At 45.1% G+C, this 27,976-nt stretch overlaps 8 protein-coding genes across 11 annotated transcripts; 4 read left to right on the forward strand and 4 right to left on the reverse strand.

Annotated features, from left to right (window-relative positions):
- Positions 1–293: 293 nt before the first annotated feature.
- l(2)gd1 (lethal (2) giant discs 1) lies at positions 294–4,580 on the forward strand. 2 transcript variants are annotated; one of them, XM_015172487.3, is made up of 6 exons: positions 294–473; positions 577–2,184; positions 2,253–2,684; positions 2,743–2,894; positions 3,794–3,938; positions 4,000–4,580. In XM_015172487.3, exons 1-6 carry the CDS (start codon positions 417–419, stop codon positions 4,123–4,125), a joined length of 2,520 nt encoding a protein of 839 aa, XP_015027973.1. In that variant the 5' UTR covers positions 294–416; the 3' UTR covers positions 4,126–4,580. The 2 variants fall into 2 exon arrangements, with proteins under 2 accessions (XP_015027973.1, XP_002051763.1); XM_002051727.4 differs by having other exon boundaries at positions 295–473; positions 3,848–3,938.
- Positions 4,546–7,197, reverse strand: Idua (alpha-L-iduronidase). Its single transcript, XM_002051726.4, has 5 exons — positions 6,446–7,197; positions 5,966–6,380; positions 5,709–5,900; positions 4,752–5,497; positions 4,546–4,687 (listed from the first exon to the last, which is right to left on the reverse strand). The coding sequence occupies exons 1-5, from the start codon at positions 6,924–6,926 to the stop codon at positions 4,608–4,610; spliced, it is 1,914 nt and encodes a 637-aa protein (XP_002051762.3). The 5' UTR covers positions 6,927–7,197; the 3' UTR covers positions 4,546–4,607.
- A 1,112-nt stretch (positions 7,198–8,309) lies between these two features.
- Positions 8,310–12,039, forward strand: Gr32a (Gustatory receptor 32a). Of its 2 annotated transcripts, XM_002051724.3 has the most exons (5): positions 10,142–10,612; positions 10,672–11,339; positions 11,400–11,462; positions 11,580–11,669; positions 11,727–12,039. In XM_002051724.3, exons 1-5 carry the CDS (start codon positions 10,201–10,203, stop codon positions 11,820–11,822), a joined length of 1,329 nt encoding a protein of 442 aa, XP_002051760.1. In that variant the 5' UTR covers positions 10,142–10,200; the 3' UTR covers positions 11,823–12,039. The 2 variants fall into 2 exon arrangements, with proteins under 2 accessions (XP_032294463.2, XP_002051760.1); XM_032438572.2 differs by lacking the exons at positions 10,142–10,612; positions 10,672–11,339 and adding an exon at positions 8,310–9,431.
- LOC6627835 (endoplasmic reticulum transmembrane helix translocase) lies at positions 11,824–16,535 on the reverse strand. Its single transcript, XM_032438571.2, has 7 exons — positions 14,355–16,535; positions 13,386–14,289; positions 13,125–13,321; positions 12,909–13,051; positions 12,637–12,769; positions 12,434–12,577; positions 11,824–12,369 (listed from the first exon to the last, which is right to left on the reverse strand). The coding sequence occupies exons 1-7, from the start codon at positions 16,380–16,382 to the stop codon at positions 12,250–12,252; spliced, it is 3,669 nt and encodes a 1,222-aa protein (XP_032294462.1). The 5' UTR covers positions 16,383–16,535; the 3' UTR covers positions 11,824–12,249.
- Positions 16,536–16,630: 95 nt separating this feature from the next.
- Positions 16,631–19,540, forward strand: pkaap (A-kinase anchoring protein pkaap). Its single transcript, XM_002051722.4, has 3 exons — positions 16,631–16,823; positions 16,923–17,141; positions 17,305–19,540. Exons 1-3 carry the CDS (start codon positions 16,796–16,798, stop codon positions 18,906–18,908), a joined length of 1,851 nt encoding a protein of 616 aa, XP_002051758.1. The 5' UTR covers positions 16,631–16,795; the 3' UTR covers positions 18,909–19,540.
- A 211-nt stretch (positions 19,541–19,751) lies between these two features.
- On the reverse strand, positions 19,752–22,412 carry LOC6627833 (uncharacterized). 2 transcript variants are annotated; one of them, XM_070209424.1, is made up of 3 exons: positions 22,268–22,412; positions 20,544–21,214; positions 19,752–20,469 (listed from the first exon to the last, which is right to left on the reverse strand). In XM_070209424.1, exon 3 carries the CDS (start codon positions 20,453–20,455, stop codon positions 19,898–19,900), a length of 558 nt encoding a protein of 185 aa, XP_070065525.1. In that variant the 5' UTR covers positions 20,456–20,469; positions 20,544–21,214; positions 22,268–22,412; the 3' UTR covers positions 19,752–19,897. The 2 variants fall into 2 exon arrangements, with proteins under 2 accessions (XP_070065525.1, XP_032294465.1); XM_032438574.2 differs by lacking the exon at positions 22,268–22,412 and having other exon boundaries at positions 19,752–20,474; positions 20,544–21,204.
- Positions 21,918–24,181, forward strand: Cyp303a1 (Probable cytochrome P450 303a1). Its single transcript, XM_002051720.4, has 2 exons — positions 21,918–22,201; positions 22,659–24,181. The coding sequence occupies exons 1-2, from the start codon at positions 22,117–22,119 to the stop codon at positions 24,071–24,073; spliced, it is 1,500 nt and encodes a 499-aa protein (XP_002051756.1). The 5' UTR covers positions 21,918–22,116; the 3' UTR covers positions 24,074–24,181.
- Positions 24,182–25,234: 1,053 nt separating this feature from the next.
- On the reverse strand, positions 25,235–27,920 carry heix (UbiA prenyltransferase domain-containing heix). The gene is made up of 2 exons (XM_002051719.4): positions 26,936–27,920; positions 25,235–26,347 (listed from the first exon to the last, which is right to left on the reverse strand). The coding sequence occupies exons 1-2, from the start codon at positions 27,428–27,430 to the stop codon at positions 25,709–25,711; spliced, it is 1,134 nt and encodes a 377-aa protein (XP_002051755.1). The 5' UTR covers positions 27,431–27,920; the 3' UTR covers positions 25,235–25,708.
- Between the last annotated feature and the right edge of the window lie 56 nt (positions 27,921–27,976).

The raw sequence follows: 27,976 nt of genomic DNA on the forward strand, positions 1-27,976 counted from the left end.
AAAGTGTTAAACAACCTGTGCTAATTTGGTAACTACTTTGTGGTCATGTTTTTCAGCGTTCAATAAACTTCTAACTTCTAGTATGTATGTAATTTAAAAGTTATAATATTTTCATAGCATATATAGCCCAAAGAGAAATGTTTTGCTTTCGAAAAGCACAGTACTGAATTGCTATTTTAGGCGACGATTGATTTGTAAATTTGATATCGATTAAATAAAACCGTTAAGCATACGGCCCGATAAGTTTATTTAAAACCGAGACTCCTATCGTTCATCCCTACTTTCGATAACAGCGAATTTTGTTATTGTCCGTCTAGGCGACTGCAACGCAATTTAGTGCTTTAAATTTTAATCAAAGAATTTCAGTGCCTAAATACAGTCATAGACATAACTAAATTGCCTTGAATTAGTCAAGAATGTTTTCACGTAAAAGGCCAGAGCCTCCAAAGCGCCGACAGCACGATTTATCCCAGGTAAGGAAAGAAAAACAAGCAAATAGAATTGTCTATTTACAATTATGAGTCATTGCTTCCCTTTCCTCTTGCCGCTCGCGAACACACACGAATACGCACACAGTTCGGTTTAACGGAAATACCGGATGACTTTGATCCCAGCGCTGGCTTTGGCGATGATGATGCAGCGGATAGCGATTTGGAGGCTGAGCTAGCGGCAATTAGCGGCGGCGGCGGGCCAAAGCCCAAAGCAAAGCCAAAGCCAAAATTGTTGCCCAGCAGCGATTTGGACAAAATGATAGCAGATAGCTTGCGGGATGTCAGCGACGATGATGACGACGATGCTCTTGAGAATGACAGTGAATTGCTGGGCGAGCTGCATGGCATTGCAGGCATAGAGGATGGGGAAGAGGAGCAGCCCCCGGCGGCCCCCGCCACTGCTGAAGAACAGGAGCCCGTTCAGACCTTTCTGCCGACAACAACAGTGGACACATTGGGCATTATAAACCAGCGATTGGACATGTACAAACAGGCTGAGGCCAATGCAAAAGCCGCTGGCGAATCAGGAAAGGCGCGACGTTTTGCGCGTGGCTTAAAGACACTTCAAGATCTACAGAAGCAGTCTGCAGCCGGCAGGAGCATCAATGTTGATGACATTCCGCCTGAGGTGAGCATCAAGCCGGTTGGTGGCGAAGCAGCAGGATCATCTGAAGCACCTACAGAAGAGCCCAGGCAGCCCATGCGTGCCGCGCCAGCTCCCCCCACACCGGGCACACCGCCAGCAACAGAGGCAGCTGCCTCGCCCAGCACACCGCCAGCAACAGCTGACACGCCTGCTAGTCCCTTGGTGGCGCAAATGCGCAGTCGTCAAAATGAATACAAAGCCGCAGCAGTGCAAGCGAAACGTAGCGGGGATACAGCCGCTGCCTTGCAATTTCTACGCGTGGTGAAGCAGTTCGATGTCGTGGTAAAGATGTGCGAGGATGGCCAAGAGGTTGATTTGAGTGATATGCCGCCACCGCCGGGCGAATTTCTGGCATTCATGGCCAAGATGCAGGAGGGCGCAGCAGCTGCTGAACCAGCCGCAGCTCCAGCTCCAACTGCGCCAGCACCAGCGCCAGCAGCTGCAGTTGATAGAACAGCCGCGCCCACTTCAATGTTAGAAGCGCTTCAGCAGCGTCTGGACAAATACAAATCTGTGGAGGAGGCTGCCAAGGCAGAGAGCAATACCAGCAAGGCGCGTCGCTTTGGACGCATTGTTAAACAGTATGAAGATGCCATCAAACAATACAAGGCAGGAAAACCCGTGGCCTATGATGAGCTGCCCGTGCCACCGGGCTTTGGTCCACTGCCCACGGCAGATACTGCGCCCGCTGCACCTGCACCCACACCGCCCATGTCGCCCACATCACCGCCTGCTACAGCGAGCACTTCCGCTGGTGGCACGCCCACCAGCTCTGGCACCGTGACGCCGACGGCAGCACGTAAAGCGCCTTCTCCGCCTCAGCCCAAGGAGCTAACGACACGCACGACGGGCAATCATCAGAAGAGTAATCTGGCGGAGCAACAAATGAAATTGCTGCTCGAACGGCAAAAGGAGTTTAAAGTGGCCGCCATAGCAGCCAAAAAAGCGGGCGAAATCGATCAGGCCAAGGAATACCTAAAGATCTACAAGGGCTTCGACTCGCTGCTCAATGCCGCAAGCAGCGGACTGCCTGTGGATCTCAGCACGGTAAGCTTAACTGGATTTGGTTATACTATGAATGTAGTTAATAAATAATATGTGTACTACGACGACAGCTGCCTGTGCCGCCATCGCAACGTGACAATCTGGAGGCATCATTTGCCATTGTGTCTACCGAGGATTGTGATCCGAGCGATGACATTTGCGAGATTGGCGTGCGCATGGAGGAGCAGCTGGCCAAACAGCTAATGATGTGCAAAAATACGCGTGATCATCACAAGGCCATGGGCGATGTGGCCGGCATGAATCGATTCGAGAATCTCGCACTGACCGTACAAAAGGATTTGGATCTGGTGCGTTACTCCAAACGTAAGAATCAAACACTGCCCAAATTCCATTACGAGAAGCGTTCCTTTAACATTGTCCATTGCAATACGGATCTGACGGACAATGAGCTGGAAATTGTGGTCGTGCGCGGCATTAACTACAATGTGTCCAATCCCAAGGATGTGGACACTTATGTGCGCGTCGAGTTTCCGCTGTTGAATGTAAGTTTTCAGCATTCGACTTGTTAGTTACATATGCTTAATTTCTCCATTGCTGCAGGATGAGACGTTCAAGACGAAAACCAATGTGATCAAGGACACGGACAGTCCCGACTATGATGAACGCTTCAAGGTGGACATTCAGCGTAGCAACCGCCAGTTTCAGCGAATCTTTAGACGTCACGGCGTTAAATTCGAGATCTATTCCAGAGGGTGAGTCCAACGCCTAAAAATATGAATCGAACGCTTTATTGAGCACTGCAAATATTAATTCTTACTAATGCCTACCGCATATTCATATCGATTAACCAAGGTGAATCGGAAGAAACCAAGTAGAAGTCATAGTAGTCCATCAAGTATAACATGTATGCGCGGTTCCCTAACAATTATCTCAGCGTAAGGCTACTTAATTGTCTTTCCATAAATTATTAGATAAATCCAGCTGTTTAGACCCCATGAAAACAACTTCTAAATAACTTATTAGACCTGACTTCAAATGTAGTATGTAGATTATGATTAAATACGAATCTGGCAGGAGTATCAAAACGTTTATATTTCTTTTAATAAAATATATGTATGTTCCATAAGTAATTTAAGATTAGAGGGGTGCATCATAATGTTTAAATGACCGAAATGTACTTTTTTTTGTAGTATTTGTTGTACTCTTTTGGGTTGTGGTATTATCTAAGTATTTGTCAATCTACTAGCTATTCAAACAAATGTAAGGGCAGTTAACAGAAACTGTTATTAACATAACCAGTGCATCTGCTTAATAACAGCGTGCCACAGGTGCTTAAATGGTTTTGGAAACGCCCCAAACATCTGCTCATATGTATTTTCAGTAGATATTTTGGTTCTTTACTTCATTATTTCTTTTTCAAACACCTTTAGATCAGGTAATTTTTTGTTGTTGAGCTTTGCCTAGATTTGAGTTGAGCACGCCCGTTGCTTTTCACATTTCATTGTTGCAAACATTGAATGCATTATTCGAAAGTTTTTAATCAATATGTTTTACAAATTCTTGCGCCTCAAATCCCAACAAAAACTCATTGCTACGCAAAACGCTATAAATAAAAACTAAAATAAATAAAACACAAAAAAAAAAAAAACAGCTGCAGTATTGATTGTTGTGGACTAAGTCGTAAACTGCCCATATGTTGTTTCAGAGGATTCCTTCGATCCGATACACTTATTGGCACCGTCAATGTGAAGCTGCAGCAGCTGGAAACCAAGTGTGATATACACGATACCTACAATGTGAGTGCAAACTAAAGCCATGTAAATTATCAAATATAATTAAATCATTCATCATTTGCAGCTGATGGATGGTCGCAAGCAGGTGGGCGGCAAGCTGGAGATCAAGGTGCGTGTACGCAATCCCATATTGACCAAGCAAATGGAGCACATCGATGAGAAGTGGCTGGTGCTGGATGCCGAGGGCTGAACACAGTGTTGCCTGGACTCTCTTTTCACTTAAATTTTTTTTGTACTTTATCGCAAAACAAAATTTGATGTGTTTATTGCTTAAGACATTGCGCTGAACGCTTTGGCCTCCCTGGGTTGGCACTTATGTATTACATAAACATACACACACATACACACGCACGCACATTCACTCACATACACACACACGCGTTATGTACTATATATATATATATATATATATATATATTTGTATAAATATTAATGTATATGAGATAACTATATGTGGAACAAGACGCAGCGCTGCTCTGAAGTTTTGTGCCCCATTATTTAAACAGTTCCATGCCAAAAGTTTGATAGAGTTGAAGAGTGGGAGATTTGGAGAGAGAGCAGCGCACGCCTTGCGGCCAAGCAAAGCCTGATTATGTTTCATCTAATATGCCCGATATGTTAATAAACCCATAAAATTTATATAAATATGTTTGATAAAGTTGTTGTGCTAAATTATAACTCCAGATATTCGACTATTTGCGAGAAGGCGCTGCTCTCATTAAACACATCCACGCCGCGCACCTTATAGAAACCTGGAAATATAAGCACGAGGATGTCAATTTTAGCTGCAAATAAACCGTAGAATATTTGGCTTACCATTTACGCTGCCATTCGGGCCCGGCGCATACTGAAACGATGGATAGGGCAGATGCCAGTCCATGGAGATGTGCAGCCATTCGGAGCCGACACGCTCTCTGAACCAAACCTCATAGCTCTTCAGGCACTGGGTGGAGCGTGATTGTTCAGTCCATCGGATGAATACCTCGCGCTGTGTTACCTCCACAATTTCCAGCTGTTGCGGCCGCTTCAGCTTGGGCCATGCCGCCGAACAGACGCGCAACAGCATCACCCACGGCAGCGGCAGGCTGGCCGAGTTGACAACCAGCTCGCTGTTGTACTGCCAAATGGGGCCCGTCTCGTATAATCTGGGTGTCTGCGCCCGTCGCATGGCCTCGCGCAGCGTGGCATTCGGATAGGCGGGACTGCCGGCCTGCTGCCACACATGCGCCGGATCTGTGCTGTGCGGCACCAGCAGCTCCGTGATGAAGGCCGACTCATTCGCAATGGACATGTTCAGCGTGTATTTGTGATGATAGGCCGTCAGTTGGGGTCCCGCCTGCTCGGGACTCAGGAATATGGTGGCCATATACTGTGCCACCCCATTGCCGGAGATGCTGCGCAATACCTGCACACTGTGCTTGCTGTCCATGTTCACCAGCTCCAGGTCTGCGGCTCGAGTGCCCAACTTGGCTAACATGCCCAGCGCCGCGTAGACGGGCTTCTGCACGAACTGTGAATGCGTCGGTTGCGTCTCATTCATGCGAAAGTGCGCCAACAAGGTGCTGAGAGATTCCAGGTTCTGGATTAGTATATTCTATATACAGTATCAAGAAATCTTAAAGCCCCTAGATGGATTCCAAAGATATCTTCGACTAGCTTTGTGCTAGTCATTTGGAATATTCGAATTATGAGCTCAAGCACTTGACCAAAAAAAAAGAAGCCAATTCTAAAGTTGAACCCAATCCCAATCAATCCCAATGGTTGGCTACTTACCGCTGGCTAAACTCATATGGATGATAGCTGAGAAAGGCATTGTCATGGCTGATGGACTCCAGTTGCGACATGACGCCGCCGGCAAGCTTGGCCTGCCAGTGCTGCATTACGGTGGATATCAGGATGGCCGCATAGCGCACATCCGCCTGAAAGTCGCGCGGTGTGCTCCAGCCGGCAACGGGATCAGCCTCACTGCAATCAGGAGAAGAGCAAACAGCTTTAGTTAAATAATATTAGCGGATTTCAGCTGGACTTACTCATTGGCCACTGGCAGCTGCTGCAACTGGGGATAGTCCTGGTAAATCTTTGTGAGCAGCGCCAGAGATCCGTTTAGAATTTCTGTGGCGCTGCCATCTAGACCCTTGCGATGGTAGGTGAGTATATCGATGGGACACTTGGACAGCTGCTGATTGCACAACTCCAGCAGCTGCCAGCAGAAAGGGTGATGCTGCTCGGACCTGAACAGGCCGGCGGGTCCACGCAGGGCACGATAAAGTTGCTGCTGGCGCTTTGACTTGCGCCTGCCGCCAGCTTTGCTCAGGCCACGGCGCACAGCCTGCACATACTCCAGATAGGATGCGGCCGTAAAATTAATGCGATTGTAGCTGCGCAAATCCGGCTCGTTCCAGGTCTCATAGCGCCAGTTGGATAAGCGTGCGGCGCCATGGCGAGCTGCGCAGAAGATGAAAGCTGTCAAATAACCAGGACAACTACTTCGTCAGTCGGGAATGGCTTACCCAACTGATGATTGATGATGCTCTTGACAAAGTGCTCCCAGAGAAACCAATTGCGTTCGGGATTGGCGGTGAACACATGACCCGGATTGGCCATAAATTCCAGCACCGGCGACAGCTGCTGCTCCTGCAGCATATCCACAAACCTGTCAAATTTCTCATAGTCATATTGGGGCACACCCTCTGTGCTGTACTCCAGAAACTGCACCAGCTCCAGCAGCCAATGGATGCGTATGTGTGTCACCGCGCCCGCGGGCAATGCGCCAATCTGTCGCAGCTGCAGCTGCATCTCGGGCGCCTCCAAGGCGCCGCTGATGCCGCCATGATTGATATCCCCAGCTGGACAGAAGCCCACGCCCGTCCAGAAATGCGGCAAGGCATGGTAAACCACATCGCCGCTGGTATAGTGGGCGTGGCCAAGCTGCCGTGTGGCCAATGCCAGCAGCAGCAGCAGTAGCAGCAGCAGCGGGCGAAACAGCAACATTTTTTGCAAATTATAAATAAAATTTGTTAGAAAATAAGCTTTTGATTTATTTCGCTTATGGATTATTTGCGTATTGCGCGTTGATTTGCTGATGATGTTGATAAGAGCTGCGCCCCAGTGCACGGTGTGTCTGTATCTGTTGCCGTTGCCGTTGCCGTTGGCCGTTGACCACGGCCTTGTCTCGTGACGTCACAGGCAGCAGCAGAGCAGCAACAGAGCAGCAGCAGAGCAACAGAGGCAACAGCCAAGCAACAGCGTGCCAGTTTCACACAATCTCCCCCAAAAAAAAAAAATATAAAAAAAACAACAACAAGAATAAGGACTATTTTCGGAACACCGAAAACTAAATACTCTTCAAGGCATGTGGCTTAGAAATTGGCCAACAAAACGGGTTTGAAACAAATCGAAATGGCGTAATTTCGAATCGAAACGGCTTGAGGCGCAATTTTCAGTATAATCAGTTCTCCGAACCGAAACCGGAACCAAAACAAAAACCTTTTTCTTTAAAATACGTAAAAGCTTATGTACAAAAACTCAGTTTTTTTAACTGATTCTTCCAAATTCACGAGTGGCCTGATATTAATAGGATTTGTTTCACATGAGAGGAGCATGCTAAAGCCCGCGTAGAGAAAAACGTTGTTGTACACGAATCATATCGCGACCCGATCCGACGTCTGGAAGGGTATACAATATAGAAGTGCCGGCGCGCCGCATTGATTGAGAATTGCAATCCCTCATTAGGGGTGGAAAAATGGCAAAACGGGCACGAGGCCGGGCGAGAGGCATACACATCGCATCTCAGCTCTCAAATGGGGGAGCGAAAGGTGTGACAAATATTATATTCTATGCTTGCGGGTGATAATACAGCAGCAATTACACGGCCATATTCGAGGGTTAGTTATTAGATACGGATCAATAGATACTTAACGATTATCAGACTTTACTCGCATTTCGTTTTATTATCTAAGCTATTAAATTGATTAGTTTTTAATTAACTCAAGGCACTTTTTAGGCCTATCGATTTTGCAGCTTAGTCTAAGTTTAATTTAAAGAATTATTTATTTTAAGAAGAATTTATATATCATTCCTACATATTTTGAAATAAAGAAATAATTGTGGAATTTCAAGATTATTTCCTCTAAGAAAAGCAAAGGTGCATTCAGGTATTCAGGTATTAATTTCTTTGTCTTTGATTTGGGAAAATTGATAATATTTCAATTTTAGAATTTTATTTCAATTTATTGCGGACAAATGCGAGTGAGATTTTGATGGTAAGGTCAAATACCTTTATGTCTTTTGGCAAGTTCTGAAAATTTATTTACCTCTCATTTGGCAAGGAGCAATACCTTTTCCAGGCGTTTTGTCCAAAGAACTCAATCGATTTCTATGGTCGGAGAATTTTTGTTTGAGAATTAATTTGTATAATCGCCGACAATTCGTATTAATGGAATCATTAGCGGATAATGCGAGCTCCAAAATGTTGCGCACTTTATGAATGGATACAGTCAAGGATATGGATATATTTAGAGATACCTGGAAGCTCAATTTGCAGTCGTGCCTCAACGGTTTTCCATGTCTATGAAAATCTTGCGTGACTTAGAGGGCGTGGCCAGGCCCGCACAGTTGTGCGCTCTGCTGCCCTTTTTCAGCGGCAATCAGTCGGAGAGCTTTGGCATCAGTTCCCGGGGCAAGCTTTACGGGCGGATTGTAGCCCTGCTGCTGCTGGTGTCGTCGGTGTTGGTCTGCCAGGATGTGCTGTTCGCCTCGCAGGACTACAAGCTGATGGCGCATTCGCAGGGCGATACCGAGGACATAAATCGCACCATCGAGACGCTGTTCTGCATTGCCAGCTACACGATAATTGTCATCTCCAGTGTCCTGAATGCATCCAAACATTTTCGCACAATACGTGATCTGTCCCAGCTGGATGGCTATCTGGAGGCGCACGGCTACGCCGCGAGCTACAGCTACCGATATCTGGGCACCCTGCTGGTGTTTGCCTCGGCAAGCGTCGTCCTGGTTGCCTTCTACTATATACACTTCCTAAGCGAGATCGATGCGCGGCGTCAGTGCATCCTCATGCTGATCTATAGCCTACAGATGCTTTACTCCTGCATGTTTGCGCTCTACCTGCGCACCGTGCTCATGGGTCTGGCGCTGCGCATCGAGTTCCTCAATGGACGACTCGACCAGTTCACGCAGAAGGACAGACAGCTCTACGACAAGGACGACTGGTGTGAGCTGAGCAATCTGATCGAGATACTCTGCAAGTTTAGGTACATTACGGAGAACATGAATTCGGTAACTGGTGTCGGGTTGCTCTTCTTCTTTGGCTTCTCCTTCTACACGGTGACCAACCAGAGCTACTTGGCTTTCGCCACGCTGACCACGCCCACCCATTTGCGCAAGGAACACGACACGATGGGCCTCTCCTGTGCCTGGGTGCTGGCCGAGACCGCAACAATGGGCGTCATTTGCAGCTCCTTCGATTGCCTGGCCTCTGAGGTGAGTCAGACTTAATCTATATTCATATCTTTGCATCAATACTCACGAGTGCACTCACTTGTGCATTCATGAGTGTACTTATCCTTATAATACATTTGAGTACATTGATATATACTAATATTTGCATGGGAGCATTCATGAGTGTATTCAGAATGACCTCAGCACACTCGGGTATATTCACAAGCCTATTCCTGATTCTATTTTTAAATTAAGTTATTAAGAGTATATCAAGAACATGCTTATTTACGAAAAAGATTCTAGTTATAGCTAGCTCTAGCTCCAATAATTGGCTTTGTCTCAGCATATTTGGTAGATGCCAATTTTGGGTAGAGATTTAATCTAGCCCGCATTTTGTGTATGAAAATATGAAACGCTTGCAACATTTTCAGTACAACGGGCTGTTGTAAATTATATTAAATTAAATTAAATTGACTAAGCCTGGGTTCAAGGATGTGGCGAGAACCAGCTTCTCGAGTTGTTTGTGTATATTCATCAAGTATTCGTGTAAATAAATTGTTGCATAAATTATAGATTAATGAGTGCACTCACAATTATTTACGAGTGCCACAAGCATGAAAAATCATACGCTCCGCAAATGATTGCCCCTGTTTTTGTCCAATGCCGGCAAACAAATTAATTTGTTTAATGGACTACGGATTGCCGATAAGGGCCCAAATCAGATAAGCGCAAGTGCGTTTCAATCGGTGTTCCAGTCGACCAAGGCACGCACCTAGTTAGCCAAATCCGTTTCGACAGTGTCCTGTCGGCAATGAGTCCCAACAGTTGGGTAATTGAAATGGCAGCGCACAAGTCGCGTCTCCAAGTGCGGCGAAGCCTTTCGCCACATCCGCATGCGCTGGGCAGCGATGCATTCGTGCGATCGCCACATGCGCCCGTCGGGAATCCCGTTTTCGAGGATATTGGCACCATATTGTCGGTGCTGAAGGCGAGCGGTCTGTTGCCCATTTACGAGCAGGTGTCCAGCTTTGAGGTGGGCCCGCCCACCAGGACCAATGAGTTCTATTCGTTTTTTGTGCGCGGTGTTGTCCATGCGCTGACCATATTCAATATCTACAGCCTGATGACGCCCAACGGGGCCAAGCTGTTCATCTCGCTGCGGGAGACGGACAATGTGAATCAGTGGATCGAGCTGCTCCTCTGCATTCTCACCTATACGCTGAGTGAGTCAGGATCCCGCCGAACTGCTCGAGATTATGATTTCATCTACTCAATTTCTCAGCTGTTTTCGTTTGTGCCCGCAACACGAAATGCATTATCCAAATCATGAACGAGATCCTCAAGCTGGACCAGGAGGTGCTGCGTCAGTTCGGCGTTGCGCTCAGCAACAACTGCAATTTCTCAATCAAGTTTCTGTTATTGATTGCCGCCTGTCAGGCGTACATTATATTTATACGCATCCATGTGCTGGATGGTGTCATAACGCCCACCACCTATATCCTGATCGGATTCTATGCGATCCAGAATGGCCTGACGGCCACCTATATAGTGTTTGCCTCGGCCCTGCTGCGCATCGTTTGCATACGCTTTCAGTTTGTCAATCGGCTGCTCAATGGTTATTCGTATGCCCAGCTGCTGGGCAAGAGTCGGCGCCAGCTGCAGTCGCACATGGAAAGCTTTCCCGAGGATTCACTATTCATTTATCGGACACACAATCGATTGTTGCGCATCTACAAGAGCATCAACGAATGCTGCAGCCTGATAATTGTCTGCTTTCTGGGCTACTCCTTCTACACGGTGACCACCAATTGGTATAATCTATTTGTCCAGATCACCAACAACAAGGGCGTCATCTCGTCACACATAATGCAATGGTGCCTCGCCTGGCTGTGCTTGCACACCGCCCTATTGACCCTCTTGTCGCGTAGTTGTGGTGCCACCACCAACGAGGTGGGTAACCACCTCATGGCTGTGGAAACGCTACTAATTAGCTCAAACATCTACTTGCAGGCCAATATCACATCACAAATACTGGCGCGAGTCTATGGCAAGAGCAAGGAGTTTCAAAATATTGTAAGCTATATATTAAAACATGCTATATGAAAGTGGAGCATATATCTTCCACTTCAATTGCACAAATCAGAATATATACATTTCTTATATACATATATTGCTAACTACTTCGGACAGATTGACAAATTTCTGACCAAGAGCATTAAACAGGAGGTACAATTCACGGCATATGGTTTCTTTGCCATAGACAACTCGACGCTGTTTAAGGTTAACTAAGCATAACTATTATTATCCTAATCAGAAATTGCATTAAGTGTTTCTCAGATCTTTTCAGCTGTCACCACTTATTTGGTCATTTTGATACAATTTAAACAGCTCGAGGATTCGAAATTGGAGGAACAATTACAGGAAACGAACTAAATTTAAATTTATATACTGTTTTAATTTATTAGCTATATTTATTACCATTACAAATCTTACGCAAATTGAACTAGCTGCATATATTCATTTATATATATACTCGATAGTTCGACAAATCAAGCGCACAAAACTTTCAAATACATGAACAAAAAAAATGCATTATTTGAACTCATCGTAAATTTAAAAACAATTAAGAAACCGACGCCAAAAAAAATGAACCACTCTAAGTTTTAATACAAATGCAGCATTCAAGTGGCGAGAAAAGATATAATAGGTTACAACTTACAAATTTAAGATTGATATTCATCAAAAGTAGTGGGAATAGTTATTCAAAATATACTCATATTTTTTGTGGGGCTATATATGTACGCTTTGAATGCTGCTGTGACTTAGTCGTGTGGTTAACTTCTTAGTTTATGTACCAGTATTAACAGTTCAGGACTTTGGACTTGCGACGCGTTTCCCCAAACAGGAATGAACAGATGCGATCCAGTGCAAAGGCGCCAACAATATCCACTATGAGCACAAGCAGCAATGTTTGACGGAACTGCAAAAACAGGTTATTAATCAAATAATAATATACATTAATTGTAATAATTAAAATTACGCACATTTCCTGGAAAGTCGACGATTTCAAAGAATTGCGTCAGGCCCGGCACAACGCCTGTGGTGAGGAATAGCACCAAGGCAGCCGAGGCGCCAATGGCGCACATTAGCATACGATTGGCGCGCAGGCTTTCCATAAACGGATGTCCCTAAAATGCAAACGTTTAATTAGTATATAGTAGATATTTGGCATGTTGGCCAAAAAAACCTTATAGTTCACTGCAATGGTGGCCACCTGCAGCGAGACGCAAATGATATAGACCGTGCTACTGACAATATTTGGATCATATTTAGTTTTTTCCTCATTATCCATGTCAATATACAGCTTTACTTTGCCCACTCTGAAAAAGAAACAAAACGTCCATTAGGCTTAGGATGAGAGAATAAATAAGCTGCCCGATGCATAAACAGAATAAGGCATTATTTCCTCAAAATATTGACAGGCTCGTTAGCATAGAATCGGACAGACGGACTATTTACCTGGGTGGCGCCAGCGCCGTTGCCTCTCTGGTCAGATAATAGAGTGTGCCAAAGTGAACAGCGAATTGTGTGAGAATTGTCGATATGGTGTACAAATTGAAAATATTGGGCAGTGGAGCCACCTTTGATAGAGTTTTCAGTGGCTGCAAGTAGATAATCACAAGAATATAATAAAACTTAACCAAGTAGATTATGCCAAAAATGCACCCAGCTCACCTTGGAGCGTGTAATGAACAGGAAACAAGCCGCTATGAAAATGCCCTGCATGGTGGCCTGTGTATCGCTGAACTTGACGCCATCAATATAGAGCACCGACTGGCAGTAGGCCTGGATAAGTGCGTTTAATGCCAGAATTTTGAACATTTGCAGTGTGGTAACTAGCGTGCAGCGTCCCTGCTTGATGATGTGGTTCACTTTAAAGACGTGGGAGTAAGCATTAACTCTTCATTGGAGTAATACAAAAATACAAATACGTACCACACATAATCGACGATAATTTGCTGGTAAATGGCGCCGCAATGGATGCATCGCCCAGCTTAACCATTGTTTGATCCTCCATGTCGCGCAGAGCGCTCTGTAGACGCGCCTGCGTCCGATCGATATGCTCTTGGCGTCGCCGCGAAGTGCGCTCACGCGGCGACAGCTGCTGATTGGCCGCTGCTGCCGCAGCAGCTGCTGTTGCAGCTGCATTTATTTGCCGCAGCTCGTCCTCGGTGCGATTGCGTTTGACGGGTGCGCTGGTCAGTAAGGAGACGCCGACATGGGCGTGCTTGAGGGCGCCCACATCGTTGGTGCCGTCGCCACACATCAGCGTGTAGTAGCCGAGCTGCTTGAGCGTCGTTATAATATACTCCTTCTGTTTGGGCGCAAAGCGGGCACAGACTGTCACCTGGGGCAGCACCTTGAGCATGTACTGATGGTGCGCTTGTTGCATATACTGTAATCCCTCGCCGGTAATGCACAAATCATTGGCGGACAGCAGCATTGAAATGTTCTTGCTGCTCTTGGCATCGTCCAGGGGATAGGTGCGATCGCCATCAATGGATACCCAGCTCCATTCGTCGTCGCGTTCGTTTTGTGGTGGCGTTAGTATAACTAGTTTCTTGTTTGTAAAGCGCAGCTCCCGGGCCACATGACAAGCGGTCAGCGGACTGTCGCCCGTAATCATAAGCACCTTATGTGACGATTGGACAAGCTCTTTTATGACAGCCTTCGAGTCCGGTTTCATGGGGCACGAAATGATCACAAAACCGGCAAAAGTCAACTCACATTCCACATGCTCACGTTTTAGCTCACGTATGGATTGCCCACTCAGATTACCAAATTCCTTGATGCCCAGTGCCATGACGCGTGCACCACGACGTGCGTATTCCAAATAAATCTGCAAATACAAGACAAGGCTTTAAATAATAAAAACGAATTTTTCTGCAGCTATACCCCGCTTACCTTCTCGTAATTGCCGGGGACAGCCTTAAGCATGCCCATTATAACCTCCGGAGCACCCTTAACAGCGCCAATGTATTTGATTTCGTTGGAGAAGGGCACCAGATAGCCTGCCAGGACAGACATGCGTTTTAGGGCCGATGAGAAATGATAGCGTTGAAAGATTCGTAGGGGCTTGAGCTTGCCACGCTTGGGTATCACACTGTCCGATTTTGTGAGGTTCCAGTCAACGGCAGCGAGTGCTGCCTTTTCCAGCGGATCACCCACCAGGCCGTCATCGAGTATCGCCAGCGAGTGACAACAGGCGAGCACCTGTATTGTGTTGTCCTCGGCCTCATCAATGGGCACACATTTGCCATTGGGCGACAGGCCCGCAATGCCCTCAACCATTAGATTATCCGTAGTCAGGGTGCCCGTCTTATCGAAGCAACAAATTTGCACTTTGCCCGCAAACGGAATTCGGAATGGTTCCGTGCAAAATACATATAATTTGGTTAACTGAATAAGCGACGTATTCACGGCCAGCGTCAGCTCTATGGGCAGATCAGGCGGTATAATCGAGGTCAATATGAGCGCACACTCCAGAAACAGTTTATAGCGGTTGCGTTCCGGATCCTCGCTTCCCTTGACCCACACATAAGATGCGGCCGCAACCGCAAATACCATAAGAAAGGCAATAAATGCAAAAGTCTCGGCATTGTTTTCTGTAGCACGATTCGCGCCAAAGAGTATGGTGCGCAGCAGTTTGCCCTGGGAGGTGTTGAAGCCAGTGCGTATGACATAGCCAATGCAGCCACCGTCTGGCGCACGCATCGATTCCTTGCTGGGCGCCGTATGCTGCACCACCTTGGTGCCGCCAAATAGCACTGTCAGCTTGCCCTCGCCCTCAGCATCCAGTTCGGTGTTGAGCTGTTGTAGCGATTCGAGAGATTCCTTCATTTGTGGCACTGACTCACCCGTCAACATACTCTCGTCAACAATACAGGTGCCGCGCAATACAACCACATCGCAAGGCACAATATTATCGTTCTGTGAGCGTGTTATAGACACCAGATCACCGGGCAGCAGCTCATCGCTGCCGATTTGACGCCATTTGTTCTGGCGGAGGGCATATATGAAATACGGTTTATTGCCCATTTTACGTATCTCGGACATGTTGCGCAGCTGCTGCTTAACAATTGTGCACTCGAAGGCGATCAACATGAAGAGCGTGAATAGCGAATAATACCAGAAATCATCCATGCACCACAGACCCACAGAGAATACTTGGAATACAAAAAACGGAGCAGTGGCGCGTTCTATGAACAGCTCATGAAACTCGGGCACAACCATGTCCATTTCATTGTTGCCATAGGTCTGCATGGCCGTCTTAATTGACTGCTCCGTCTCCAGACCACGGGAGCTGGCGTAGGTGCTCAACAGTTTGTTTACAGGAAACTCAACCGCACGGAATATAGCTTTATCCGGATCCCATACGTATTTGGTCTTTTGGAATACCAGATAATATTGCTGCTGTCCATCCTCCAGCTTAAGGCTGCGTATGGGCACTATCTTGGAGTTGCCATTGTTCGCTGTGGGCACCACTTTGGCCAGAACACCCGGTGCCGGCTGCTTGACGCGTCGGCACGTAAGAAATGCCAGTACATGTACACTCCAGTAGCAAAAGAGTAGCGTGAGCACATGCAGAAATGCAATGGCCACCACAGCTATGAAACCGATATCATTCCACGCGGCATTCGCTACATTGTCAAGGGGCTGCACGTCATTCGTGTTTGTTGCAGCTGCTGTCGTTTCCTGTGCGGCATCATTGTCGTGGCTTTTGTACACGTAGATCCATAGATAAAATGCAGTCAGATAGAGGGGGACAAAGGGCAGTACCACGCCACTTAGCGGCGTCGGTTTGCGCACGTGTAATGTCACATATTGCACGAGATCGTCCAGCGCGGCTGGCGGCAGTTTAGTGTAATTTTTTTTATTGTTTTTGTTATTGTTGTCGCCGGCAGCGCCGCCCGTTGTGGCCGATACGCTCATCAGTGCCGGTTGCTTGCAGTCTTTTCCTTTCTCGTTGCTTTCGTGTGAGCGTCGTGTTTTCACTCACAATTCTAATTACTTAAAGTTCGTACAAAAATTAATTGTGAAAAAAAACGCAACGTTGTCGCACAGCTGCTTGCGTCGCAGTGTGTGTAATCAAAAAAAAATATATATATAGATATTTACTCGTTTATGAACACTGTCAATATCGGTAAGCTATCGTCTAGGCAGCACTTTACCGATACTGAAACATAGTTCCGGCAGCCCTGGAAGACAACTCTGCTCTGTGCAGACAATATACAACAACTTCTCTCATAAGTCTGCGGGGCTATTTATTATTGTGCTATTTATTGACACTAATTTAAGTTTTATTCATGTAAAATTTTTGTCAAACGAACAAGTAGAATGTAAAAATGCTGAAGTACATCAAAAGGCAGACGAGTAAGTGATAAAAAGCACGCAGTTTTTGATAAGAAAACAACTGACTGTTTGTGTTTATGTTTTGGTGTCAATTTCTATTTTTCGACGCGCACAAAACAGGCCGCCGACGCAGCTCTCACGAAACGGATGCCAACGGCGTTGATGATGTGGTAGATTGTGCGGCAGCGGCGCAAAAACGTCATTCGTTGCGCTCAACAACAAGTTTCTGTGATGAGGTCTTCATGGAGGAGGAGACGGAGGCGGCGGCAGTGGCAACTTCGGATGCAATCAGCTTGGGCAACAACAGTTTGCTAAATGTGGGCGCAGCTGCCGATGAAGGTAATGAGGCAAATGTCAGTCACAGTGTATGTACATATTAAGTATGTGTGTGTGTGTGTGCTATTGTTGTTGCCTTTGCTTTTGCTGTGGTCATTTCCGGAACTGCACAATACTCATAAATTGCGCCTTTAATTGACTTATCACGTTTTGACGCTCTTTACAGATATATTCAAATACAGCTCGCGTCTCTCCATGACGCTTACTGCAATCGTTAGCGAACCGGATTGTCTGAGCTACTTTCTGCAGTATTTGGAGACACAAAACGCGCTGCCGCTCATCAAATTCTATTTGGACATAGAAAACTTTAAACGCGCGGCATTAACACAGCTGCACCAGGAGCGCCCACAGGATGCAACGGTTGCGGCTACTGCTTCAGTGGAGGCACCGAAGCTTACGCCTGTTGCCGACGCATCCATTGAGGAGGAGGAAAACGATGTACCTGAAATGAAAACGTTGTGCGATTTGTCCATGCGTAAGCCGCTCACCGACGACGAGAAGAGTCGCATCTATGCGGAGACAAACAAACAGATCAACCATAAGCCAGCAGTTGCGCCGATGGGCCGAACCAAAGCAAGCTCGGAACTACAGCCGATAAGTGCGGCAAGCATCAACGATGCGATTGCCATTTACCAAAAGTATTTGATTGTTAATGCGCCGCTGTTGGTGGAGCTACCCATTGTCATCTTGGCGCACATATCGCTGTTCTTGTGTGGCAAGGAGAGTGACAAGTCGACACAACAGCCCGTACCTGCCGGCTGTTTCGACGAGGCTCGCGACTATGTGCTGCAGCAGTTGGAGCGTGATCATTTGCAGGGCTTCTTGCAGAGCAGTTACTACTGCACCTACTGCCTGGAGCTGATCGAGGGCGATGCGGCAACACTGAACATCTACGACGTGCTGTACGATGAGCTGGCGCTGTTCTATCTAACCGAGTACCTGGAGCAGCAGCAGGAGCGCGAGTGCCTAGAATTCTGGATAACAGCAATTAACTTTCGCAAGAGTTACGATGATCAACGTGCCGCTCAGTCCGATGCCATGATCATTTACGAGCGCTACTTCTCGCTGCAGTCCGAGTGTCGTTTGTGGATGTCGCAGAAGTTGCGTTTGCGCGTCGAACAGGCCATCTGTGCGCCCGGTCAGCTGGCACAAGCCTTCGATCTGGCGCTGCTGGTTACAGCCAAATACTTGGAACAAAAGCACTTTGCCAACTTTCTCAAATCGAACATATTCGACAACTATGTTAACGAGCTGAAGGCTAAGACGTGCACACATACGCCGCCGGACACCACAGATAGCTCGAGTCTGCAGCACAAGCTGAGTCTGCGGCGCACACCCAAATTGTCAGCACAGCAGCGACATCGCAAAACGATGTCCATGTCCGACTGCACGCACATCTCGCAGCACAATACACTACTGGCCGGCCTGGATACGGGTCACAAGCCTGTCAAAGCGTCGACAACAACAACAACGGCCGCCAACATGAACATCGATTCCAGGCAGCTGACAAATCCGCAGCTGCTTTGGCAACGTCCGGTGAGTGCGCTCAAATTTGGGCACGTGAACTCGCTGGGCAGATACGAGCGGGACTTTGAGGCCGTAGATGCCGTTTCGAACCACAAAGCGCCAGCCTGGTCGCTGAGCGTTAAGAACGCAATGCGCAAATTGGTAAATCTGCCCGAGGATAATGTGCAGGAGGAGATCGCCTGGCAGGTGGCCGAGATGATTGTTAAGGATGTCACCAGCGTGACGCTGCAGACCAAACATTGATGGAACAAGCTAACAGCTAACGCAATATTTATTTAGTTTATATACACAAACGAAACAAATTTATTTATAATTTGGCGCTCAAATATTTGAGGAATCTCGCATGCAGAGTTGCGATAGCATCTATTTTGATAGATCGACAGCCACTTTTTTAAAGCGGCTGTTGGCAACACTGTTCAACAAGTGCACAAATCGAACGAAAGCTCTCTTAAATGCAACAATGTTCTCTCCCTCTCTTAGACGCTTGCTCTCTTTTAAGCTACTATACTCTTTTTAAAGACTACTGAAAACAGATGTTTGATTGTTTGTGAAACTTAAGTTATTCATGAACTTTGAAAGTTTTTAAAGCTTTCTTAAACAAAACTTTCTCTTGCTCACTCGCTCATTTGTTATGTAAAGCACACACACACACACACACGCACGCACGCAAGTTTCCTTGATTTCGTACCTACAAAAAATATCTTACTGACATTACAAAAACAAAGCATATTTAAACTTGTACTTTCATTCCGCATGTTTTGCTTAATTTTATGTAGTATAAAATATTTATGCATATACATAAATATTTTTGCATACTAAAACACTATATAACAAAATAATTGTTACAAATAAACTTTTTTCTATGGAAATTTCAATATTTTTTTAATGGTTTTATTATGCAGACGAGAAGCAAATAACTTTTGATGAATTGACTTGTAAGATTGAGCTAGGATATTCCCGAAATGAAGTGGAATGAATGTTCTTTGAAAACCAATAAAGGCAATGAAAAGATCACTGAAAGTTTATAGGCTGAAAGGATTTGAAAGCTTGGAAATCAGCGATCAAAAATTAAATCACGCGCATTTCTTCAAGTTTTCAGTACTGAAAGCTTATTATCTATCTTAGGAGCTTAATTATGATTTTATAAAAATATATTAAAGCATAAGACTAAAAACCCCTGTAGTTGATATTCAAAGGCATTCACGACTCTTAAACTCGCTACAGCTCAAGGGTTAGTATTGAAGATCGTCCTCTGGCAGGTTGCCTGTTTCGCTGAACCAGCGCAGGATGCGCAGCATAGTCTTGGCGGAGTACAAACAGAATGGATACTCATTGTAACAGCGATCAGTGCGTCCGCGCAGCGCCAGACCACGACTGAAGGCGCGACCAATTTTGGCTGGCGCCAGTTCCAGTGATGATTCCATAAAATTCATCAGCAGCTCGGCCTCTGCCGAATGTGCCTCCGCGCCCGACATTAGCTGACAGATGAGCGACTGCAAACACTCGAAGGGATCGCGGGCAAGTATGCGCTTCCAGTCAATGGACGCGGCTTGATGCTGTGCACCCGCATCCTGCCGGCCATGCACCCAGCTCAGTTCGCGGCTCAATGTGGCACGTTTGCCACGTTGCAAGCTTAGAGCCGAGCTGGACTGGCCAATGAAACTGGTCACCCCTTGCAGATTCAGGGCCGAGCTGGCCTGTCCTGCCAGGTTCGTGATACCCTGTATGGGTCGTATGCGATTCCAGTCCTGTGCCAACAGATGCATCATATACATGGCGCCCAGACCCATAACAGCCAAAAGTACTACACTAAAAACAAAGAGACAAATTATTATAATATATTAAGTTGGTGAGGATTTCGAAAGGCTGCCCACATACCGGACTCCCATTTCCAGTTGCTCACTTCGAACGCGTCCGTTTAGCTTCGTGGCCAGCGTCTTAATGCGCAGCCTTGTGGCGCGATTTCATGGTTAAAGCCGCGACTATCTCCAGTTTGGCCAGCCAGACCAGCGAGCCGCCAATTTGTTTTGGCCACATTTAAACCAGCCCACAAGCGCACAACTTTCCGCAGTTGGAATCATGCAGCCATGACATAATCGCCAGCGACTTCGACATCCAATCCAGATGCAGGCGCCAATTTGATTTGGCCGTCAAACGGGTTCGTGTGGTTTTTGCTTTTGCCATTTTCTTTATTTTATTTTGGTTTTTCCTTTTTGGTTTGCCTGCAACTAGTTTTCCTGCGCCACTTGGCTGGCATTGTTTTTGGCCAAGTTTTGGTTTTTCATTTATCCGTTTGCTATTTGTTATTATTGCGCCAGTTTCAATGTTGCGGTCAAATAAATTGAACTTTGTGCAAGGCAGTGACCATGGCAGTGGGTCACATAGCCAACGGCTGAGGAAAATGCTCGGGAAAAGCCTGCCGCATCAGTTCGGAAAAGCCGCCAAATATCCGAAGTCTCCTAGCTTTCTGCAATGTCATGATGCTCGATCAACTTCAAGGCAATCAAGTACTCCATACCGAATCAAGGAAATCGTAACTGATTGCCAAACTAAAAGTGAGAGTTAGAAAAACATAAGTATTGATTATTGAAATTATGTCATAATAAATAATATCAACTAAAGGCGCCCGAGCAAGGACTTGCGAATAACTGCTGAATATTAAGTAAAATTAAATGATTTTCGAAACGAAAATAAATAAATAATAATCCGATTTCTCTTTAAATAGATTATACTGTAAAATCAAAAGAAAATTTAGTTTATGGCAAAAGTTAAATGAAAAGATATTCAAAAGGAAATGAATTATAGGCGAACGATTTTTTAAAAGAAAAGTCCAGTTTTGATGAACAACTAATATAGGCAACTGAGCAAGAAATCCCGAATCTCTTTAAATATTAAATGAAATAATAAAATGATTCGCAAAGAAAATCATTAGTAGATCAAGTTTATGTCCCGGAAACATCACATTGTAATAAAAGAGATCTAAGTATTCATACAATTCATAAAAAGCATACACAGAAGATATATGTGAACTGTTTATCTAAGAAAATGCAGCCAGCCCAAAACTGGGTCACCTGCAGCCAAAAGCTGTGCAAAATTAAGCTTATGGATCGCATAAAATAAAAAATATCCACTCGATTTTGCATAAGCTTTAAGCTGTGTGCAGAAATCGCATAATGATAAACTTTTGAAGCAAATCAAATCCAGTTGAAAAGAAAGCTTTGCCAGGCGCCTATAAAATGACGTTGCGCCCAGGCGGCGGCTTTAGTCGAAACACTGTTTGGGCAAACTGCAAGAGGCAAAACGCAACGGCAACATTCACTGCAACAACCGCTTCGCTGGCAAATTGTGGATTACGCAACGGCTCAAAGGAAAGTGAAAGCCACAAGTGACCGCAACGGATGTTGCATCACAATTTGCCACTCTGTGCAGCATCCACTGAAATCAAGACGAAATGTTTTACGCCGTGATCTTCTTTGCAACAATTGTGCTGCTCTTCCTTATCAGCGGCACAAGGAAGCCGGACAAGTTTCCGCCTGGTAGGTATGAGCCACAAAAGGGAAGCAGAAAAGCCCTTTTTGGAAGAATATAAATCTATCTATTACCTTCATCTTCAGTCACAGATTTTAAGCTATTCTGTTGCAGGGACTATTTGTATACTCTGTTTCCCAAGAGCAACAAGTGCATATCGGTTGGGGGTAGAGTTCATCTTTGTGTCAATAAGTTCTCCAAATTCAATTATAGATATTGTTGCTCCACTTTATATTATGCATTGGTCCTACTTGGATTATGCGACTATAGTTGAATTCCTAAAATATATTAAGAAAAATATATTATTACACAGAGCATCACGCTTCCAACTGCAACCTGCCTTGAACATCCATTCCTTATAGCTTGTCTTTAAATTAGTTTCAAGTGATGAAATCTGTTCTTTTTCTACTCTAACAGAGAATGTTGTTACAATAAATTTCCCTTTCCATTATTATTACCAATTAGGTCCACGCTGGTATCCGATTGTGGGCAGCGCCCTGCAGATCTCGCAGCTGCGCATGCGGCTGGGCATGTTCTGCAAGGTGATCGATGAGCTGGCCAGGCGTTATGTCAATCCCTATGGTTATTATGGTCTGAAGATTGGCAAGGATAAAGTGGTGATTGCCTACACAAATGAGGCCATCAGCGAGATGATGACCAATGAGGACATTGACGGCCGTCCGGACGGCATCTTCTATCGCCTGCGCACTTTCAACTCCCGCCTGGGCGTGCTGCTCACCGATGGCGACATGTGGGTGGAGCAGCGTCGCTTCATATTGCGCCACCTGAAGAACTTTGGATTCGCGCGCAGCGGCATGGTGGATATTGTGCACAATGAGGCCAGCTGCCTGCTGCAGGATCTGCGCGCACGGGTGTCAGCGTCGGGCGGCAAGCAGGCGCGGATTGAGATGCACGATCTGACCAGTGTCTATGTGCTGAATACGCTGTGGTGCATGCTGAGCGGTCGACGCTATGAGCCTGGCTCCGCAGAAATAACCGAGCTGCTGGAGACGTTCTTTGAGCTGTTCAAGAACATCGACATGGTTGGTGCACTCTTCAGTCACTTTCCGCTGCTGCGCTTTATTGCGCCCGATTATTCCGGCTATAATGGCTTCGTGGAAAGCCATCGGGCGCTCTATGCGTTCATGGGCAAGGAAATTGAGCTGCATCGCAGCACTTATCGCAATTATGATGAGCCGCGTGATCTGATGGACAGCTATTTGAGGGCCCAGGAGAACAGCGACAGTCCCATGTTCAGCGATGAGAGCCTGTTGGCCATCTGCCTGGATATGTTTCTCGCCGGCTCCGAGACTACCAACAAAAGTTTGGGCTTCTGTTTCATGCATCTTATTCGACAGCCGGAGATACAGGAGCGCGCCTTTGCCGAAATCAAGGAGGTGGTGGGCCTGGAGCGCATACCCGAGTGGTCCGATCGTGCCAAGCTGCCCTACTGCGAGGCAATCACAATGGAGGCGGTGCGCATGTTTATGCTGCACACCTTTGGCATACCGCATCGCGCCATATGCGACACTCGCCTGTCTGGCTACGAGATACCCAAGGACACCATGGTAATTGCATGCTTCCGCGGCATGCTCATCAATGCAGTCGATTTTCCGGACCCAGAAACATTCGATCCGACACGCTATCTGATCGATGGCCAAATCAAATTGCCGGAGGCCTTCAATCCGTTTGGCTTCGGGCGACATCGTTGCATGGGCGACTTGTTGGGGCGCCAAAATCTGTTCATGTTTACCACAACGCTGTTGCAGCACTTCAAGCTGGTGGCCATTCCCGGCCAGATGCCAGAGGAGGTGCCGCTGGAGGGCGCTACGGCGGCAGTGAAGCCATACGATGCAATGCTGGTTCCCAGATTGTCCTGAGGAGTCCAAAACAAATGCATATTTGATCAGAAGATTCAGGAAAAATCAGAAAAACATGTGGAAAATGCAACATTGCCTACATAATAAAGCCGTTATTTAATATCTTAAGAGTTTGTATCGATATAATATCGCAATAAATCTTTAGTCAAGTTATCGAAGCAAAATTCGAAAGTTATCGAAGTAATTACTGATAACGTCAATAATTGCGCTTGGTATGCTGTTCGCGTACGCATACTTGGCTTGATGATAAAGAATATGGAAGAGCGCGCATCGAATTATGCCCTAATCCGATTTCTTGTTGAATTATTTAATACGAATTGAACACAATATTTTCTACATTCTCTAGTTACGTTTTTAATTTCTCATATAACTATAATTATTATTGTTCATTGTTGTTGGGTTTGTTAAATAGTCTACAAAGTTGTCATTTAGTTAATTTGTTTTTGATTCACATTAATTCCTTACTGTTCAATTTCATTTCATGTTGGCCTCTGATATTTCGCACGTTCTTCAGCAAACAACAAAAGCATTTCAATTGTGCATACAAATTACAAAATTAAATTTAAGCACTAAAAGTACAATACAAATACGAATACAAATACAAATATATGAAAAACGATTTATCAGCTAAGCGTACAAATATTGCCACAGATTGAATGTTCAATATGTATTTAGAATGCGCATTCAACAATATTTCTTGTTCTCTATTTTCTTCTTTTTCCCTTTTTTCTTTGTTATTGTTATTTAAAGCTATTTGTTTATATGCATAGGTTTTGTGATTTATGCTTGGAAAACAATTGTTGCTCGAAATCTTTCGATCTGCATTTTCTCTGGTAAATATATGTACATATATGTATATATATATATATATATATTTTTTTTGTTTTGTTTTGCGGTATTTAAAATTTGAAATTTGTGTATGTGTTGAAATTCTCACTCTTCAGCCTGCTACTAGACACTGGGCTTACATGATCTAATTATAATATATATATATATATATATATATATATAGTATATATATATAGTATATATATATGTATATATATATGTCTGTTTGGGGTGTGTAAAAACGCTAACAATTGTCACACAAATAGCAAAGCCAGCGCTGTCGATTCATAACTTATTTGCATATTTTAAGCATTTCTATAAAGTAACATTAACTTTTCATATATCTAAGCCATTAGATGATTTTAATATTGTTGCACACACGCCGACACTTTAACGATCTTGGTCCATGATTCCAACGCGCGAGAGGAAGAGTACGTATTATAAATATATATATATATGGTATATAAAAACTATGGGGTTCGCTTGAGTTTGAATTTCAGGTGAAATAAATAAAGTGAGTTCAGTTAGTTCACAGGCAGGTAATACGCAATCGTATTAGCTGCCTGGGCCACTGAGCTTTTGGGGGATATGTTCAGTTCTAGGATTATAGTTAAGTGTTAGGGACTAGGAGACTAGCAAAGCATTCAAAATTTGTGCAACAGCAAACTTGAGACAATTACAATTACAATATTCATAACCACATTCACTATGAACCAAAAAAATAAACACATATACAACTAATGAAATTCCCTAAAAATGTTGCAGCAGTTTTATAAATCGTTGCCATCATCATCATCTCCTATATCTCTAGTGCTTCCGCCAAGCGAACGTCGGCAGCTGCTGGGCACAGCAGCAGGCCACAATGTAGAGTATCCCAAAGAAGAAGTTCAGCTTGGCCGTTTGCCTGGGCACCACATGCATTGTCTGCTCGTTGCGGAACCTCTTCTCGATTTGAAACGCCTGTGGCAGGGTTATTAACGGCAGCAGGAACCACAGCGAGTACTTTAGCCCGAAAATGAAGAACAGTGAGTAGGGTGTAAAGAGCAGCATGGCATATAGCACATGGGAGGCAGTGCGTCCGATGAGTATGGCCAGCGTTACGATGCCCGCCTTGCCGTCGCTTTCCGCATCGCGCGTATTATTGCTGTGCAGAATTGCCTCTGTGTTAAGGGCCAGTGGTATGGCATAGCCCATCGTTGTCCAGTCTACGTGGCCCGTTTGCGACATGAACGCAAATAGCACCGAAATGGGCCCAAACAATATCAAGATGACCAGATCGCCGAGGGCAATGTATTTGAAACCAATACCGCCAGTATATAGAAAGCTCGACGATAGTCCGCCAAAGTAGATCAGCGCCAAATGTTCCATTTTAGCTGGACTCAGCACGGCGAGCAGCACAAAGCCACCGCACCCGGCCATATACAGAATAGCGCCCAGCGAAACCACCTAAAAATAAATAATAATAATTAAAAATAGCTTGCTAAATAAATATAAATAAATACATTTCGTTTTTGGAAGAAGCTACTACTATTTTAAGTATTATTTAATCTGTGAACCAAGCCAGGCTCCAATGAAATGTATTTTAAAAATAAGCGGGCAGAATTTTTAAATAAATAATTTGTATTAAAAAATAGTGTTTTTTTTTAAACGTATTCAATTATTTTTCTAAATTAGGTTTAATCCCAAGAAAGCTTGGACTCCAAATTTTTAATTTCTCCAATCATATTTGGTGGTTGCCAATTTTGGAGGGTAATCAAATCTAGCGCGTAAATTCCATATATATAATTCACATAAATAATTAGACAGACAATTTCGATCGTAAAATATATATTGCTAGCATTTGAAAGAATGTGCTAAAAGATATATTATATATCTTAAAATGCAATGACAAATTCAGTGTGAATTATTGTATGTCGAACAACATCCTAGGTTCTGGAAAGAACCAGGCCTTAAGAAGAAAACTACCCAAAATGTTTTATTTTTTTAAGTTAAAATTGTGAGCAACTAATTAGATTAAGTTTTATGAGTGCTTACCTCATCCTTGGTGAGTATGTGATCGACCAGAGTACGATCGTCAGCCTTTTGTTTATCGATGCCTTTGATGAAATCGAAATACGTGTTGACCACATTGCCGGCACAGTGCACGGTGACCACAGTGAAGGCGGTGAGAAAAAATGTGAGCATGGAAAAGTCGGCCGACCATTGCGATCGATAGGCCAGCGCGGAACCGAGCAGTGTCGGCACCAGGCTGGCTGACAGTGACCAAGGACGCAAGGCCAGCAAATAGGTTTTCAGTTTCATAAACGTGCCGGAGCTGTAATCGTTGGTGTTAATTACTGAAGCTGTTTTGCCGTTCGTCGTCGCAGACGCCAACGTCTCGTGACCGGTGCCGCCATTTACCAAACGCTGCCTCAGCAGCTGGGCTGTTGACGTCATGGCCGTTGCCGTCGCCGTTGCCGTTGCCATTGCCGCTGCCTGGTCCTGCGCTGAAGCTTCCTGCTGCTCGTATTCGCTTTGACTTGTTGCCATTGCAAGCGCTGTGTTCAACTGACAGCTGGAATCTTTGCATTCACCAGCTGAGGCCCAAGTTCGTTGGAAAAATTTACTCTTGTTGACCTCGAATAGTTTCGCTGGCGCTCTTTCTTTTGTTTACAAAAGCATAAATATTCCTGCCGTGTGTTCGCTATAAGTGCTAATATTGTATACACAGCATCATGTGTGTGCTTGTGTAGTATATATGCTTGAGGCAGGGGGTGGCGCTGGCTGAGGCAGCTCCAACAACAAAATTTCACCAACAGCCTGCGTGCTCCAAATCCCAATTGCTCGTTACACTCTCGCCGCTGTCCTTACTTTGCCTCCAGCTGCGCCGCGCCAAACAAGTTGCATGTATGCAACGCTCACGTTTTCTGATATAAATATATATACAAATAAATTTCACTTGTTCTTTTTATTTATTTTGCAAGCAATATCAGATTGCTAGCGAGAGAAGAGAGAGCCTAATCAAACAAACCAACTGTCACGTCAGCGCTGCACAGTTCGGCCACACTGCCGAAATTAGTGCATTTAAAATTAAAT

Source organism: Drosophila virilis, chromosome 4 (genome assembly GCF_030788295.1).
Source record: "Drosophila virilis strain 15010-1051.87 chromosome 4, Dvir_AGI_RSII-ME, whole genome shotgun sequence".
Classification (NCBI taxonomy): Eukaryota; Metazoa; Arthropoda; class Insecta; order Diptera; family Drosophilidae; genus Drosophila; species Drosophila virilis.

Coding starts and splice junctions, on each gene's coding strand:
- Gr32a (XM_002051724.3), top strand. CDS start 10,201: ATGAGTCCCAACAGTTGGGTAATTGAAATGGCAGCGCACAAGTCGCGT. Junction 10,613..10,671: donor CATTCTCACCTATACGCTGA/GTGAGTCAGGAT, acceptor TCAATTTCTCAG/CTGTTTTCGTTTGTGCCCGC. Junction 11,670..11,726: donor ACAACTCGACGCTGTTTAAG/GTTAACTAAGCA, acceptor AGTGTTTCTCAG/ATCTTTTCAGCTGTCACCAC.
- pkaap (XM_002051722.4), top strand. CDS start 16,796: ATGCTGAAGTACATCAAAAGGCAGACGA. Junction 16,824..16,922: donor GTACATCAAAAGGCAGACGA/GTAAGTGATAAA, acceptor CGCACAAAACAG/GCCGCCGACGCAGCTCTCAC. Junction 17,142..17,304: donor GGGCGCAGCTGCCGATGAAG/GTAATGAGGCAA, acceptor CGCTCTTTACAG/ATATATTCAAATACAGCTCG.
- heix (XM_002051719.4), bottom strand. CDS start 27,430: ATGGCAACAAGTCAAAGCGAATACGAGCAGCAGGAAGCTTCAGCGCAG. Junction 26,348..26,935: donor ACATACTCACCAAGGATGAG/GTAAGCACTCAT, acceptor ATTTATTTTTAG/GTGGTTTCGCTGGGCGCTAT.
- Cyp303a1 (XM_002051720.4), top strand. CDS start 22,117: ATGTTTTACGCCGTGATCTTCTTTGCAACAATTGTGCTGCTCTTCCTT. Junction 22,202..22,658: donor GCCGGACAAGTTTCCGCCTG/GTAGGTATGAGC, acceptor ATTACCAATTAG/GTCCACGCTGGTATCCGATT.
- LOC6627835 (XM_032438571.2), bottom strand. CDS start 16,382: ATGAGCGTATCGGCCACAACGGGCGGCGCTGCCGGCGACAACAATAAC. Junction 13,052..13,124: donor TGTTCATTACACGCTCCAAG/GTGAGCTGGGTG, acceptor ATCTACTTGCAG/CCACTGAAAACTCTATCAAA. Junction 12,770..12,908: donor ACGGCGCTGGCGCCACCCAG/GTAAATAGTCCG, acceptor TTTCTTTTTCAG/AGTGGGCAAAGTAAAGCTGT.
- Idua (XM_002051726.4), bottom strand. CDS start 6,926: ATGTTGCTGTTTCGCCCGCTGCTGCTGCTACTGCTGCTGCTGCTGGCA. Junction 5,901..5,965: donor CAGCTGCCAGTGGCCAATGA/GTAAGTCCAGCT, acceptor TCCTGATTGCAG/TGAGGCTGATCCCGTTGCCG. Junction 4,688..4,751: donor CCCGAATGGCAGCGTAAATG/GTAAGCCAAATA, acceptor TTATATTTCCAG/GTTTCTATAAGGTGCGCGGC.